This window comes from Drosophila takahashii, chromosome 3R (genome assembly GCF_030179915.1).
Source record: "Drosophila takahashii strain IR98-3 E-12201 chromosome 3R, DtakHiC1v2, whole genome shotgun sequence".
Classification (NCBI taxonomy): domain Eukaryota; kingdom Metazoa; phylum Arthropoda; class Insecta; order Diptera; family Drosophilidae; genus Drosophila; species Drosophila takahashii.
In genome coordinates this window covers 29,147,819-29,161,663 of record NC_091681.1, presented here as the reverse complement: position 1 = coordinate 29,161,663, position 13,845 = coordinate 29,147,819, and the positions used below count along the sequence as shown (strand labels likewise).

At 47.0% G+C, this 13,845-nt stretch overlaps 5 protein-coding genes across 6 annotated transcripts; 2 read left to right on the top strand and 3 right to left on the bottom strand.

Moving 5' to 3' along the window:
• Positions 1–2,399: 2,399 nt before the first annotated feature.
• Positions 2,400–3,689, top strand: LOC108061102 (SAP domain-containing ribonucleoprotein). Its single transcript, XM_017147145.3, has 2 exons — positions 2,400–2,556; positions 2,612–3,689. The coding sequence occupies exons 1-2, from the start codon at positions 2,527–2,529 to the stop codon at positions 3,530–3,532; spliced, it is 951 nt and encodes a 316-aa protein (XP_017002634.2). The 5' UTR covers positions 2,400–2,526; the 3' UTR covers positions 3,533–3,689.
• Positions 3,690–8,239, bottom strand: rump (heterogeneous nuclear ribonucleoprotein rumpelstiltskin). 2 transcript variants are annotated; one of them, XM_044395570.2, is made up of 5 exons: positions 8,069–8,237; positions 7,321–7,928; positions 6,138–6,276; positions 4,140–5,265; positions 3,690–4,082 (listed from the first exon to the last, which is right to left on the bottom strand). In XM_044395570.2, exons 2-5 carry the CDS (start codon positions 7,920–7,922, stop codon positions 4,027–4,029), a joined length of 1,923 nt encoding a protein of 640 aa, XP_044251505.1. In that variant the 5' UTR covers positions 7,923–7,928; positions 8,069–8,237; the 3' UTR covers positions 3,690–4,026. The 2 variants fall into 2 exon arrangements, with proteins under 2 accessions (XP_044251505.1, XP_044251506.1); XM_044395571.2 differs by lacking the exons at positions 3,690–4,082; positions 6,138–6,276 and having other exon boundaries at positions 5,048–5,265; positions 8,069–8,239.
• Positions 8,240–8,506: 267 nt separating this feature from the next.
• Ras85D (ras-like protein 1) lies at positions 8,507–10,958 on the bottom strand. Its single transcript, XM_017147175.3, has 4 exons — positions 10,685–10,958; positions 10,036–10,368; positions 9,692–9,948; positions 8,507–9,632 (listed from the first exon to the last, which is right to left on the bottom strand). Exons 2-4 carry the CDS (start codon positions 10,172–10,174, stop codon positions 9,459–9,461), a joined length of 570 nt encoding a protein of 189 aa, XP_017002664.1. The 5' UTR covers positions 10,175–10,368; positions 10,685–10,958; the 3' UTR covers positions 8,507–9,458.
• A 193-nt stretch (positions 10,959–11,151) lies between these two features.
• Positions 11,152–12,716, top strand: Rlb1. Its single transcript, XM_070217097.1, has 2 exons — positions 11,152–11,264; positions 11,322–12,716. Exons 1-2 carry the CDS (start codon positions 11,238–11,240, stop codon positions 12,699–12,701), a joined length of 1,407 nt encoding a protein of 468 aa, XP_070073198.1. The 5' UTR covers positions 11,152–11,237; the 3' UTR covers positions 12,702–12,716.
• Positions 12,708–13,806, bottom strand: mRpL47 (mitochondrial ribosomal protein L47). The gene is made up of 4 exons (XM_017147135.3): positions 13,654–13,806; positions 13,296–13,575; positions 12,967–13,244; positions 12,708–12,909 (listed from the first exon to the last, which is right to left on the bottom strand). The coding sequence occupies exons 1-4, from the start codon at positions 13,755–13,757 to the stop codon at positions 12,759–12,761; spliced, it is 813 nt and encodes a 270-aa protein (XP_017002624.2). The 5' UTR covers positions 13,758–13,806; the 3' UTR covers positions 12,708–12,758.
• Positions 13,807–13,845: the final 39 nt, after the last annotated feature.

Here is a 13,845-nt window from a genome sequence, read left to right as displayed (position 1 = left end):
GCATTTTGCCAATGGAGCATTTTGCCAATGGAGCATTTTGCCAATGGAGCATTTTGCCAATGGAGCATTTTGCCAATGGAGCATTTTGCCAATGGAGCATTTTGCCAATGGAGCATTTTGCCAATGGAGCATTTTGAGACTGGAGCATTTTGCGACTGGAGCATTTTGCGACTGGAGCATTTTGCCAATGGAGCATTTTGCCAATGGAGCATTTTGCGACTGGAGCATTTTGCGACTGGAGCATTTTGCGACTGGAGCATTTTGCGACTGGAGCATTTTGCGACTGGAGCATTTTGCGACTGGAGCATTTTGCCAATGGAGCATTTTGCGACTGGAGCATTTTGCGACTGGAGCATTTTGCGACTGGAGCATTTTGCGACTGGAGCATTTTGCGACTGGAGCATTTTGCCAATGGAGCATTTTGCCAATGGAGCATTTTGCCAATGGAGCATTTTGCCAATGGAGCATTTTGCCAATGGAGCATTTTGCCAATGGAGCATTTTGCCAATGGAGCATTTTGCCAATGGAGCATTTTGCCAATGGAGCATTTTGCCAATGGAGCATTTTGCCAATGGAGCATTTTGCCAATGGAGCATTTTGCCAATGGAGCATTTTGCCAATGGAGCATTTTGCCAATGGAGCATTTTGCCAATGGAGCATTTTGCCAATGGAGCATTTTGCCAATGGAGCATTTTGCCAATGGAGCATTTTGCCAATGGAGCATTTTGCCAATGGAGCATTTTGCCAATGGAGCATTTTGCCAATGGAGCATTTTGCCAATGGAGCATTTTGCCAATGGAGCATTTTGCCAATGGAGCATTTTGCCAATGGAGCATTTTGCCAATGGAGCATTTTGCCAATGGAGCATTTTGAGACTGGAGCATTTTGAGACTGGAGCATTTTGCGACTGGAGCATTTTGCCAATGGAGCATTTTGAGACTGGAGCATTTTGCGACTGGAGCATTTTGCGACTGGAGCATTTTGCCAATGGAGCATTTTGAGACTGGAGCATTTTGCGACTGGAGCATTTTGAGACTGGAGCATTTTGAGACTGGAGCATTTTGCCAATGGACCATTTTGCGACTGGAGCATTTTGAGACTGGAGCATTTTGCCAATGGAGCATTTTGAGACTGGAGCATTTTGCGACTGGAGCATTTTGCGACTGGAGCATTTTGCGACTGGAGCATTTAGCGACTGGAGCATTTTGGTGACTGGAGCATTTTGCGACTGGAGCATTCTGCGACTGGAGCATTTTGAGACTGGAGCATTCTGCGACTGGAGCATTCTGCGACTGGAGCATTCTGCGACTGGAGCATTTTGCGACTGGAGCATTTTGCCAATGGAGCATTTTGCCAATGGAGCATTTTGCCAATGGAGCATTTGGCCAATGGAGCACTTTGCCAATGGAGCATTTTGAGACTGGAGCATTTTGAGACTGGAGCATTTTGCGACTGGAGCATTTTGCGACTGGAGCATTTTGCGACTGGAGCATTTTGCGACTGGAGCATTTTGCGGCTGGAGCATTTTGCGACTGGAGCATTTTGCGACTGGAGCATTTTGCGACTGGAGCATTTTGCGACTGGAGCATTTTGCGACTGGAGCATTTTGCGACTGGAGCATTTTGCGACTGGAGCATTTTGCGACTGGAGCATTTTGCGACTGGAGCATTTTGCCAATGGAGCATTTTACCAATGGAGCATTTTGCCAATGGAGCATTTTGCCAATGGAGCATTTTGCCAATGGAGCATTTTGCCAATGGAGCATTTTGCCAATGGAGCATTTTGCCAATGGAGCATTTTGCCAATGGAGCATTTTGCCAATGGAGCATTTTGCCATTGGAGCATTTTGCCAATGGAGCATTTTGCCAATGGAGCATTTTGCGACTGGAGCATTTTGCGACTGGAGCATTTTGCGACTGGAGCATTTTGCCAATGGAGCATTTTGCCAATGGAGCATTTTGCCAATGGAGCATTTTGCCAATGGAGCATTTTGCCAATGGAGCATTTTGAGACTGGAGCATTTTGCGACTGGAGCATTTTGCGACTGGAGCATTTTGCGACTAGAGCATTTTGAGACATGGCACATGGAACATGGCACATGGAACATGGCACATGGAACATGGCACATGGAACATGGCACATGGAACATGGCACATGGAACATGGCACATGGAACATGGCACATGGAACATGGCACATGGAACATGGCACATGGAACATGGCACATGGAACATGGCACATGGAACATGGCACATGGAACATGGCACATGGAACATGGCACATGGAACATGGCACATGGCACATGGAACAGCATAAAAAAATACAACAATTCAGCAGTTAAACAGTTTAATAATACCCTTACTATTTGAAGTTTTCGTGTCACGAGATGCTAGGAACATTAATTAATCGATGGTTTTGTTTTGCGATTGCCCATCACTAACGGTACAGGGTGTTCACAACATTTGAGTAAAAATTTGTTTGGATTTTAAGTTAAATTTGTTAAAAAAAAACTATAAAAACTACGAAAATGCCCGAGAGCGATGTGACAAAAATGAAGGTAGGCCCATTGGCTGAATAATGCAAAGGACTGCAAGTAAAATCGGGTTTTCCAGGTGGCGGACTTGAAGCGGGAGCTGAAACTACGCGGTCTCACGGTGAACGGCAATAAGACGGAGCTCCAGGACCGCTTGGCGACCGCCCTGTTGGAGGGGGACATTTCTCTGGAGGACTCGGCCATAGCAGATGCCATCGACGACGACGACGTGTCCCTGACGGACGAGGATGAGCACAAGCTGCTGGGCGACGAGAACGACGACGAGCTCCTGAAGAGTCCGGTTAGCACGCCCACAACTGTGGCCATTCCCGAGTTGCTGGCTGAGGCGGCAGCGGGTGCTGTGCCTGCTGGGCCGGCCAAGAAAATAGTCCTCAAGCGAAATAATTCCCAGCAGTCGACGGGTACGGCGGCCAGCACGGGGACAACGCCGTCCAAGGAGAACGAGGCACCGACTACAACCGCTGGCGAGGCCACAGAGGAGACTCCCACCAAGAAGCACAAACCCATTGTGGTGGGTCCGAAAACTGAAGGCGAGAAGGCATCCGGCGACAAGAAACTCACCCAGTTGACCGCCCAAGAGCGACTGGAACTGCGGGCCAAGAAGTTTGGCATCACGCCAGTTGCATCCCCGGCTGTGTCCACCGCAGCATCCACGGTTGCTGCAGCCATCAACAAATCCTCGAGCGCCTCCATTACGGCCAACAAGGGCAACAAGGAGACGGAGGAACAGCAGAAGGAGGCTCTCAAGAGGCGCGCCGAACGTTTCGGATGCGTGGTGCCCGAAAAGGCAACTAAAGCCGGCGGAGATGATCGCCTGCAAAAGCGGAAGGAGCGATTTGGAGCAGAAGCAGCCGCAGCAGCAGCCACGGAAGCCACCTCGACGGGCGCCACAACGGAATCGAAGGACAAATGGTCGGAGAAGGCACGTGCTCGCTTGGAAAGATTCAAAACAGCTCCGGCCGCAGAGGCTTCCAAATAGGGCCACAAAAACTAACCACTTGCGCAGGCAGATACAATTGTAAATCCCTTCCGACGCAGGAAGTCTATGCATTCATATATCGAACCCCAAAGCCACCAATGCTTGTAGCGATTAAGGAAAATTTCAATAAAAGTACATCCTATCATGACCATACAAATTCTCAGGGGCTTACATGCTTTTATTTCCTTTAATTCAATGACTTAAAAATATTTTGAATCGCGTCTTCGGATTTATTGGGGATTCTGTTTTTTTTTTTTTTGGAACGTCAATAATCATAATATTAGTCTGTTTAATAATATGCGTATATATAAAAAAGTTATACAAATATGTGGGTGCATTCGTTTGGGTGAGCTCTTCGTGCCTTTGATTACAATTATTCCGATATTGCGTGTGAAATAAGGAAAATCGGCTTGTTGGTCATCTGAGGATGTGGACAATGCTTCAAGTGTCGGTTGGCGCCAAAAGCCGAAGAACTCGGAACTTAATGGCCTGACTTAAAAGTATGTTACTTTAATGTTGCGTCCATCCAGACGCGAGCCATCCATGAGCGCTGAAAAGAGGGTTGCATTTCGTAAAACAAAGGATTCTAATTTTGAATATCACTCACCTATGGCCAGCTCGGCATCACGCTCCTTGAAGAAGCGCACCACGCCCACATCATTGCCGCGGATCTCAGCAAACTTGACGTCCCCGATCTCACGGAACTTGTCGCGCAACGTCTGCCAGGTGCAGCTCATTGGAACGTTCTTGATGATGATGGTGTCCGACTTGCGCGACCCACCGCCAGCATTGCCGGAGCCAACATTCGAGTTGCCCACATTGCTGCCGCCGCCAAAGAGGTCCAACTGGTTGCCCGTGTTGTAATCGTTGCTGTCCACGCCGCCTCCTCCATTGCCACCGCCAACTCCACCGGAGCTGCTGTAGGCATTGTATCCCACATTGCCGGAGCCGCCAACACCGCTGTAGTTGTTGCCGGAGCTGTAGTTGTTGCCACCGCCGCTACCGCTGCTATAGTTGTTTGAGAGGCCCACGTTGCTCGAGGCCAGGCTGTCATCGTTGCCCGAGTTGCCGAGATTGAGACCCAGGTTGTTCAGCGACGAAGTCAGCAGGGGGTTGGACAAATTGCCGCCCTGGCTGCCGAGGTTGCCGACCACGGCGGCCAACAAACTGGGGTTAAGATTGTTCAAGTTCAAACCGCCGGTTCCAGAGTTATTGCCCAGACTGGGCTTCTGAACCGGAGCCACCGGTGATGGCTGCACTGCGGCATGATTGCCGAACATCACGCCGGTTAGATTGTTCAGCAGATTGGTGGTGGCGTTGCTCACGGCGCTGCTGTTGGGCTGGCTACCCACGGAACCCAGCTGCGATCCTTGCTGCGAATTGCCAAGCAACTGTCCCTGGCTCTGACCTCCGTTGGGCAGGTTGTGGGCGACATCCTTTAGCGGCTCACCGTTGGGTCCCAGGCCAATGCCCACGCCACCCAAGCCCTCGGGCAGCTTGACGCCTTCGTTCTTGTCCGGAATGCGATCCAGGCGCACGGTCATGCGGCGATCGAAGAGCATCTGACGGTCCAGCATAGAAATGGCCTGGACAGCCTCCACGGGATGATCGTACTCGATTACGGCAAAGCCGCGACTGTTGCCCTCCTTGTCCAGCGAAAGATCTACGCTCTGCACTTTGCCGGCCAGCTTGAAGACCTGCTTGAGCTTCTTGTTGTCCACCTTGTAGTCCAGCTGCAGGTAGTTTAATAGAGAGAGATTAGCAGTGTGTCAATCCGATGGCTTAGCCACTGAAATGGTTTCGAAAGGCGACCGACCATGCTGATTCAAACCACTGTCTTTGACAAGAACCATGCTGCAAAGCTATGCTGACGATAGATGAGAATCTCAGGAGAGTCAGTCAGAAACCCAATGCAATAGCCCAAGACGACGTCGAATTTCTTTAAGCCTGGAGCTGCTTCATATTTATAACCCATTTACGCGGAAAATTCATATATGAGGAGTGTGGAAAAGGCAAAACACTGCAACCAACCAGCCGTCAGGGAACTTTCCAAGTCACGGCTGCTTCACACGAACCAATTGGTATTAAACAAGTAAACCGAAATAAAATGTTTTTCAATGGAAGATTTTGAATAGCCCAATTTAAAGTTGCCAAAAAAGTAACTTTGAGGAGGTAAAGCAGACTTCTAAGACCCATAATAAACCAGATAAAAGTGTACATTTCACAATAAACAAAAAGAGTGTATAGCCATCTGGAAAAAAGAGTTTTTGCCTTGTGGAATCATTTGAGTTTCCCGGTGATTTACCCAGGTCCTTTTTAGTTTTACCCAGTCCGATAACCGCATCCTGTACTTCCGTCTCTCGTTTGTACCTTCGAAATGCATCACAAATTCGAAAAAGGAAAGGAACCCAAGGAAAGGATCTCGAGGATAGAAACAATCAAGGCAAGTAAACAAATTCCTCCCTGACGATGTAATTTACTTGGGTTATAAATACGAAGCAGAGACCCCGTAACAAGAACAAAACGCAGCATATTTGTAGTGTGGTCCGGTCTAGTTGAATACTATACATAGGATTATTGGAAGTTTAAAATACAATATACTCACATTAGCAACAAAAACCTTATTATGCAAAGGTCCACTTATGCCAAGACTCTCCAAAAACGAAGCAGAAAGCCCATACAAATTGTAATTCGACGAATTATTATAATCATTTGACATCATGTTAAAATTATTTCGCCCAGATCTAGAAAAAGAGAAGCCAGAGATCCAGAGAAAGATGACAAAAAGCACAGGTAAGCTTCAGCTACGAAAGAGTGGGATGCCATGAGAGCCGCAGGATCTTCAGACACGTTCGCTAGTTTACCTTCTGTTAAACTGACCCAATTTCGAATCATATTTCACTTTTCTTTTAAATAGCTTTATAAATAAATTACTTGTATTAGTTTCTTTTTTATGCGACTTCAAATACGACGACTTCAAATAAAGTAACTCCGATGCATCAATTTAGAAATGTAATCGCAGCATCCTTGGTTTATCAAACAGAATCTCATAAAAATGTAAATTATTGACAAATTTAAATCAAATTGGTAATGACACCAAAGAATTGTCTAGAACCAACTACATAAATTCAAAATCGCCTAACAATCCAAACAGAACAGGAACATCTCGCTGATAAATGTATATAACTCATCGGAGTCTTCGAAAGAACTTCGAAAATTGTGAAGTTTTACAGATAAAATTCGACTGAGTATCACCAGAATATAACAATTTACCTTTCTTGGAATAAATATAAATATTCAGCCCTTGCACATATATAATTCTTATATACCTATTAATTAAATAAGCGATTTGTTGGTAAATATACATTCCGAATATACAAAAGAACTTTGATACGAAAACTTAAAGAGCTCGGAGTACAAAACTAATTCAGCTGTTTCCTCATAAATACCAAAACGGATACCGATCTAAATTTGAAGTTTCTTAAATTGAATAATACATTTTCTGCAGGAAAATATCTTCTGAATACAGGAGCTCCATTGATGCGTTCTAAATACAAAACCAACCACTTACAGATTCAATATCTAGCGATCTATACTGAACATACATAAGAATACCTCAAACTAATTGATTGAAACCGCAGTCGTTGATAAATATGTAACAGAGACCACTGCCAGCTGGGAAGTTTTTGAGAATTGGGTAATTTATGCGTGCTACGAACTCTGCTTTCCTGCTCCAGAACATCGAAGAGAAGTACACATACAGGATATTAGCATAAGGGGGTACTCACAATCTGTCGTCGTCTCGCCGGGAGAAGCCGCGATCGCGGTCATCCATGTGGTCACGGCCACCGCCGCCGCCTCCTCCGCCGTTGTTGCCGCCATTTCCGCCTCCTCCGCCGCCGCCGCCTCCACCACCGCCTCCGGCTCCATCGCGGACAATCCGGCCGTACTGGTCGCGCTGCTCGCCGTGGTCCTCCTTGACCACCAGCTCGCGCCCGTTGACCTCGTAGCGGTTCATCTTCTCCATGGCCTTCTGCACGTTCTCCGGATCCTTGAACTCCACAATGCCGCAGCCACGTGCCTTGCCGCTCTCGTCGAAGAACAGCTGCACGTACTCGATGGAGCCGACGATGCGGCGGAACAGATCCTTCAGATCCTGCCAGCGGTAGTCGTACGGAATGTTGGAGATGTAAACCCGGCAATTGCGACGTTCGCGGCTCCGGTCGCGAACATTGTTGCCGCCGCCACCGCCTCCTCCTCCGCCTCCCTGGTTGCCGCCGGCGTTTCCATTACCGTCTGCGTCCGAGAAACGGGAGCCACGGGCTCCGCGTCCACGACGATCGCGCTCCTTCTCACGGTTCTCCACGGAGTTGCCTGCGTCCATGTTCATTGTCGACTGCAATGGAACCCCAATGTGTTTGTAGTTTTTGTAATTTCTGCAGTAGTACACACAAACGTCGGCGGCGTCGGCGAAAACAAAATGGCGACCGCGTCAATGGACTTTTCGGTCCAATGTTCTTTTCTGTTTTAGTTTACCTTTCTGTACTGTAGTTGTACTCTTGAGTACTCGCTTTTCTTTCTGCTTTCGGCGTAGTTACAATTATGCAATAAACTTTTTGTGAAATTACAATTTCCGATCGAAAAACAGCACAGAATTTTTTTGTTAGCGATTAATGTGACCGGTCTGATAAAATCCACAAGTTCCACACCATTGACACAAACCCAATTTCGGAGCTGTCAACTCTTTTTCTACATCAATCATTATATCGATAGCTTGTCCAGTTCTATCGATTAGGTATCGGCATTTTTCGAAGATTCGTTCGAATTCGAATTAAATCGCAGCCATATTGTTTTCTTACGCGCGCAACATAAGAATTCAAATTAATGTAAACTAAATTGACCTTATCATAAAAAGGCGAATACATAATTTAACTTACTTTTTTCCTTCCTAAACGTTATTAAAACCTCAATAGCTAAATAGTACACACAATCGATTTATTTCGTTCCTTTTTGTATGGCAAAAATTAATACAAAAAATTAAATATTAAATGTATGTATGTATGTATAAAAAGCTTAAAGCAAACTATATAATGTAAATTTAATTGGCTGCTTTTTTTCTCTCCGGTTGATCTGTCAGTATGGTAAGTAGAAAGAAAGGCATTTTCTCAAGAACTCATGCGGATTTCAATTTTATCGTCGTAGCACCACAGAAGTGTGTTTAGCCCAACAGAAATCTAGTTTGGGGCTAGCGAATTCGCTCGTTTGTGCGAGCTGTGAGCTTATCGGTCATTTGTTTGTTGTTTTTTGTTTTTTCTCTAATGATGAAATGAATACTAATGGAATTCTGCTCGTGCGTGTGTGCGGTAAAGATTGTATATGGCGACGGGTTAAAACTAATTGATAACAGAGTTCTAAAAGTTCACAATAATTGTTTACATCGCGATTCGGGCTCAAACACGGATTATCTGGTAAAGTACAAACAACATAGAATCGAGTTTAGTGCTGGTTGAAAACAAACGGATATAGCAGCTGAACCAAGGCAGTTACAACAGTATTCATAGTTTTTATGTAGAGGTACATATTCATTTTCGTTTTCGATTTGCTTCGTTCGTTTTTGTTTGCTTGTTATTGTTAATACTCTTAAAAGGGCGCCTCGCAGCCTTTCAAACGACACAAAACACACACATTCACAAAATCATTTTGACGTACATAAAACTCTAGTTACTTAAATTAATTACAATTTCTCTCTTTTTATCTGACAATTGCACCGACCAACACGCTGCCACATGTGTGTGTTTTTCGCATTGCATGTCCAGAATGGACAAACCATCGATCCCGAGACGATCGGCGATTCGCCGACGCACATACAGACAATCAGGCGACATTTGAAGAAATAAAAAGTGAATAATAACCGATGCGAGGCCGTTTAGAGCATTTTACATTTAAATCTACGATTCGGCTTGTTCATTTTGCGGCCCCTCCGTCCCTTGTTGTCCTTGTCCTTGCGGATTTCGCGCACCAGTGTGTAAAATGCATCGTCCACGCCCATGCGCGTCTTCGCGGATGTCTCAATGTATGGAATGCCGTACTGTTTGGCCACCTGGGAAGTGAGATTGATGAATGGAATACTCGTTTGGAACCCTGGAGGCCTGTACTCACTTCTCTTGCCTGCTCGTTGTTCACATTCCACGAGGCCAGATCACATTTGTTGCCCACCAGCACCATGGGCACCTCCTCGGCGTCCTTCACGCGCTTGATCTGCTCACGGTAGGTGCCGATGTCCTCGAAGGACTTCGCACTGTTTACGGCAAAGACCAGCAGGAAGCCCTCGCCGGTTCGCATATACTGATCGCGCATGGCCGAGTACTCCTCTTGGCCGGCGGTGTCCAGGATGTCCAGCAGGCAGGTTTCCCCATCTGTGGAGAAACGGAAGAGATTTAGAATCCGGGGGGGGAAAATTCGAAATTTCTCGAAAGGGACAAAGATTCAGATGGAGTACTCACCGATAACCACTTGCTTTCGGTAGGAGTCCTCGATTGTGGGATCGTACTCGTCCACGAAATGGTTCTGGATCAGCTGGATGGTGAGCGCGGATTTGCCCACGCCTCCGGCTCCCACGACCACCAGTTTGTATTCCGTCATTTGGCGTCCGTTTTCGATTTGCCGTAGTCGCTCTCGCAGTCACAGTCGCTGTCGCAGTCGCGGTCACAGTTGCAGTCACAGTTTCTCTCTCGCGATCGATGCTTTACTCTCTTTGTCGAGCGCCCGCAGCTGCAGTCTCTCTCTCCGTGCGCTTGTTGTGTGCGTGTGTGTGTGTGGGTGAATGTGTGTATGGGCTGCAAGTGGAGTAAATTATTAATTAAGATTGATTAAAATAAATTAAAGGCATAATTAGGCAGGAATTAATGCACGCCACTGAGTCACTGCGACTGGCGCTCACTCGCACACACGCACTGCATGCACACAGCCAGACGGGCGAAAAAAAGAAGAGATCAATGACTCAAACTAAAAATTAAACTCGGGCGCTGCAGGCCCCCGATGCAAATTAATCTCGGAATCTCACAGGAATCACGTAGGAATTAACCGCACTGCGTTATATTTCGACTTTTTCTTAGTTTCCTTATTTTTCTTTTGCCTGCCGGGGCTGCGGACCTTCTTTGTTGCTGCCTTTTCAGCTAGCTCCTCCTTGTTTTTCCGCTCCTCTTTCCCTCTCTCGCTCTCGCGCGCGGCGCAGTTGCTGGGGCACGTTTCACGTCTCGTTCGCGGCTAACGGTGCGACAGGCGGACTCCTCGACGGTGCGACTCTTGATTTCCGTGCAGTAATTGCAATTAACGGCGCAGGAAAACAATAAATTCGTATATAAAATGTAGATGAAATCTAGGCTGTACGTAGCTTAGAGTGGAGAAACATCGATGGAAACATCGATACGCCGATGCATCGAAACATCGATGTTTGGCCGCTATCATCGATGTTTTTCGTTTTAAAAATGACTATTGGCGGAACTGCTATTGAGTAGTCCTCGTCGTTAGGATGTATTAAAACGTTTATTTATTTTATTTAATTCAACAGAATTTAAAATATTTTCATAGCAGCGTTCTAAAAAAGAACGATAGTAAACCAGGTTGGCATGTCCTTGACAAACATTTCTTAGCATGGACGCAAACCTGTGCCCAATAGATCGCCCACCACTGTTACGAAAACAGCATGGACAGATTGAAATTCAACAACTTGGTAAATAATTAATTTTAATTAAAACTGGTGCCTGTTGATCAATGAGATTCCCCACAGGTTATAACCAACAAGAAGGTGATCCAGAAGGCACGCGCACAGACCATCGCCAAGCTCGTCCAGAAGCTGCGAAAGACCAAAGATGTTCTGGCCAAAAATCCGGACAGTGAAAAGGAGAAGATTCGTCTGCGCAAAAACAGCGAATGCCTTTCCCAGTTGAAGGCGCTGAAATGTCTGGACATAGTGCGTCAATCGCTCCTCCAAGAGGGCACAAATCCAAATGCAGTGATCGCCAACGAGCGCTCTACTCCGGATGAACTGGGCATCGCCATGCTGCGGCTAAACAAATTGATGCACGGACTGGTGGACACTTTCGTGGAGACCCTCAAGCTGACCACCGATAAGGAGGCCAAGTGGCGGGAGGAGATCCTGGAGACGAGCAAGCGACGGGTCAAAATAGAACGCACTGAGGAGCGAAAGAGGAAACGCAAGGAGCTCAAGGAGCAGAAGGCTCAGACCAAGAACAGATTAGAGTGGTTGGAGCAGAACAAAGTACCCGGAGCAGAGGTTCCACCAACGGCAGCGGAGGATACATCTACTATAGAAGGAGCCCAGGTGGAAAAGCAAGAGACTTCCGAGATTGAGACTCCAGCCAAAACAGAGAAACCTACAGCTCTTAACAAAGAGAAAAAGGACAAGAAAGTGGCCAATAAGGAGAAGAACCTAAGGAAAGACAAACCTTTTTCCAAAAAAGATGAGATGCCTGGACCAGCGACTCCTAAGCCAGTTTTCAACAAGGAATCCGTTGAGAAAGTTAATGAAAATAGCACAAAACCCCAAAAAGAAGTCAAACCAAAAGAACCCAAACCAAAACCCGTGGAAAGAAAGCCAGCCAAGGAACAGAAGCCCAAACCTCGACCAGAAAGGCAGCCTAGCATTGAGGAAGATGAAGAGGAACCCACTCCTGACAGCAATCGTCCCACACATGTGGTCGATCCCTTCTTCATCACGGAATCTGGACAGCCCTACTTGTCCACCGCGGTGGTTCTTTCCGGGGACAATGACAGCGAAGCTGAAGAGGAACAAAAACCACCGCCAGTCAAAAAGTTCCGCCACGAAGAGCGACGGACAAATACATACCGTGAAAGACCCGAGAGACAGCAAGAGTTCAAAGCGAAAAAGCCAACTGACGACCGTCATCCCTCCTGGCTGGCCAAGCAGCAGCAGAAGCCCATCATCGGTGACTTTAAGGGCAAGAAGATCACATTCGGCGATGATGGTCAGGCGGCCGAAATCACTGCTCCCAAAATCAATCATTCAACTGCGACCGCACCTCCTTCATCCACCGACGGCATGCATCCGTCTTGGGTGGCCAAACAGAAGTTCAAGCCCAAAATCGCCGCCTTTCAGGGCACCAAGATTAAGTTTGACGATGAATAAAGAATGTTAATAGTATTTTCTTGTTTTATTTACTAAGTAACTGCAATCCTCTCCAGCTCAAACGCCAACTTTGGGCACATAGTGACCACGAATCTTGTCGTCGTTGCGCAGCTTGTCCACATTTACATCGGGGAACTGGCGACGCAGCGCATCCAGGTCAAAGTTGGGATTGCGGCGCAGGATCATCATGACTTCGTTGCGGGAGCGACTGGAAAAGAAAGAGGATTTTAATGGAGATTCTCGATAGGAACGAAGGGCAACCCACTTCTTGGCCTTGCGCTTGGCATTGTACAGCTTCTCGCGGTACTTCAGCAGGAATCTGTTGACAGCCCGACCACCAAAGCCAATGTTGCGGGATTTTATCCATTTCAGGTTCATGAAGGGCGGCAGGTAGTGTTCGCAGCTTCTGTAGGTGACCTGCAGGCCAAAGGCATTCTTCACCGCCTTGTGGGGCCGCTCACCGGTTTCACCGGTCTCCAGCAGATGATACGCCTTGTTGCGCTCCCTCACCACTGTCTCCAGGTTCTCCATGGAGATTTTCACCTGCAATTAATGGTTTTATATAGTGATCCCTGTTATCAAAGATTACCTTACCTTATCAATACGCTCCGGACTGGGAAAGACCTCCATTTTGTCGTTGCACTCGTGCTCCATGGTCAGCAGCATGTTGCGCTCCTTGAGGAGCACGAACCACAGCTGGTGCAGCTCCTTGTTGGACTTGATGCGCAGCTCCTCCGTGCGCCACGCGCGACCCACCTTCACCTCGTTCTCGCTCCAGTTCTTCTTGTCGTCGAAGAACTCCATCAGATCCCGGCGAACGGGGGAAGTGTGCATCTGCATCGCGGGAGCATGCGGCGTTTGCAGGGCCACCGCACTACATATTACATAAAAACAAAGGCGCGCTTCGGTTAGTTATCCTGTGTGAAACTTGGTTTTATCTGATCTGACGCACCTGCAGGCCGGCCATGCCTGCCTGGGAGCGGCCAGGAAGCTCTTGACCGTCGCATTTCCCACAGTTTTAGCCAAATTAAAACATTTTTTTAACGCCGAAGACATTTTTCCCACCGAACAGCTGTAAGAGCTGGAACAACAATCGATTATATCGAATTGACGGTTTGTGTACTCACTAATCCGTTAGCGGAGT

Coding starts and splice junctions, on each gene's coding strand:
- LOC108061102 (XM_017147145.3), top strand. CDS start 2,527: ATGCCCGAGAGCGATGTGACAAAAATGAAG. Junction 2,557..2,611: donor GCGATGTGACAAAAATGAAG/GTAGGCCCATTG, acceptor CGGGTTTTCCAG/GTGGCGGACTTGAAGCGGGA.
- rump (XM_044395570.2), bottom strand. CDS start 7,922: ATGAACATGGACGCAGGCAACTCCGTGGAGAACCGTGAGAAGGAGCGC. Junction 6,277..7,320: donor CGGCGAGACGACGACAGATT/GTGAGTACCCCC, acceptor CTCTTTTTCTAG/ATCTGGGCGAAATAATTTTA. Junction 5,266..6,137: donor ATAAGGTTTTTGTTGCTAAT/GTGAGTATATTG, acceptor AACTACCTGCAG/CTGGACTACAAGGTGGACAA.
- Ras85D (XM_017147175.3), bottom strand. CDS start 10,174: ATGACGGAATACAAACTGGTGGTCGTGGGAGCCGGAGGCGTGGGCAAA. Junction 9,949..10,035: donor CCGAAAGCAAGTGGTTATCG/GTGAGTACTCCA, acceptor GTTTCTCCACAG/ATGGGGAAACCTGCCTGCTG. Junction 9,633..9,691: donor ACAACGAGCAGGCAAGAGAA/GTGAGTACAGGC, acceptor CTCACTTCCCAG/GTGGCCAAACAGTACGGCAT.
- Rlb1 (XM_070217097.1), top strand. CDS start 11,238: ATGGACAGATTGAAATTCAACAACTTG. Junction 11,265..11,321: donor GATTGAAATTCAACAACTTG/GTAAATAATTAA, acceptor GATTCCCCACAG/GTTATAACCAACAAGAAGGT.
- mRpL47 (XM_017147135.3), bottom strand. CDS start 13,757: ATGTCTTCGGCGTTAAAAAAATGTTTTAATTTGGCTAAAACTGTGGGA. Junction 13,245..13,295: donor GTCCGGAGCGTATTGATAAG/GTAAGGTAATCT, acceptor CATTAATTGCAG/GTGAAAATCTCCATGGAGAA. Junction 12,910..12,966: donor GCCAAGCGCAAGGCCAAGAA/GTGGGTTGCCCT, acceptor TTTCTTTTCCAG/TCGCTCCCGCAACGAAGTCA.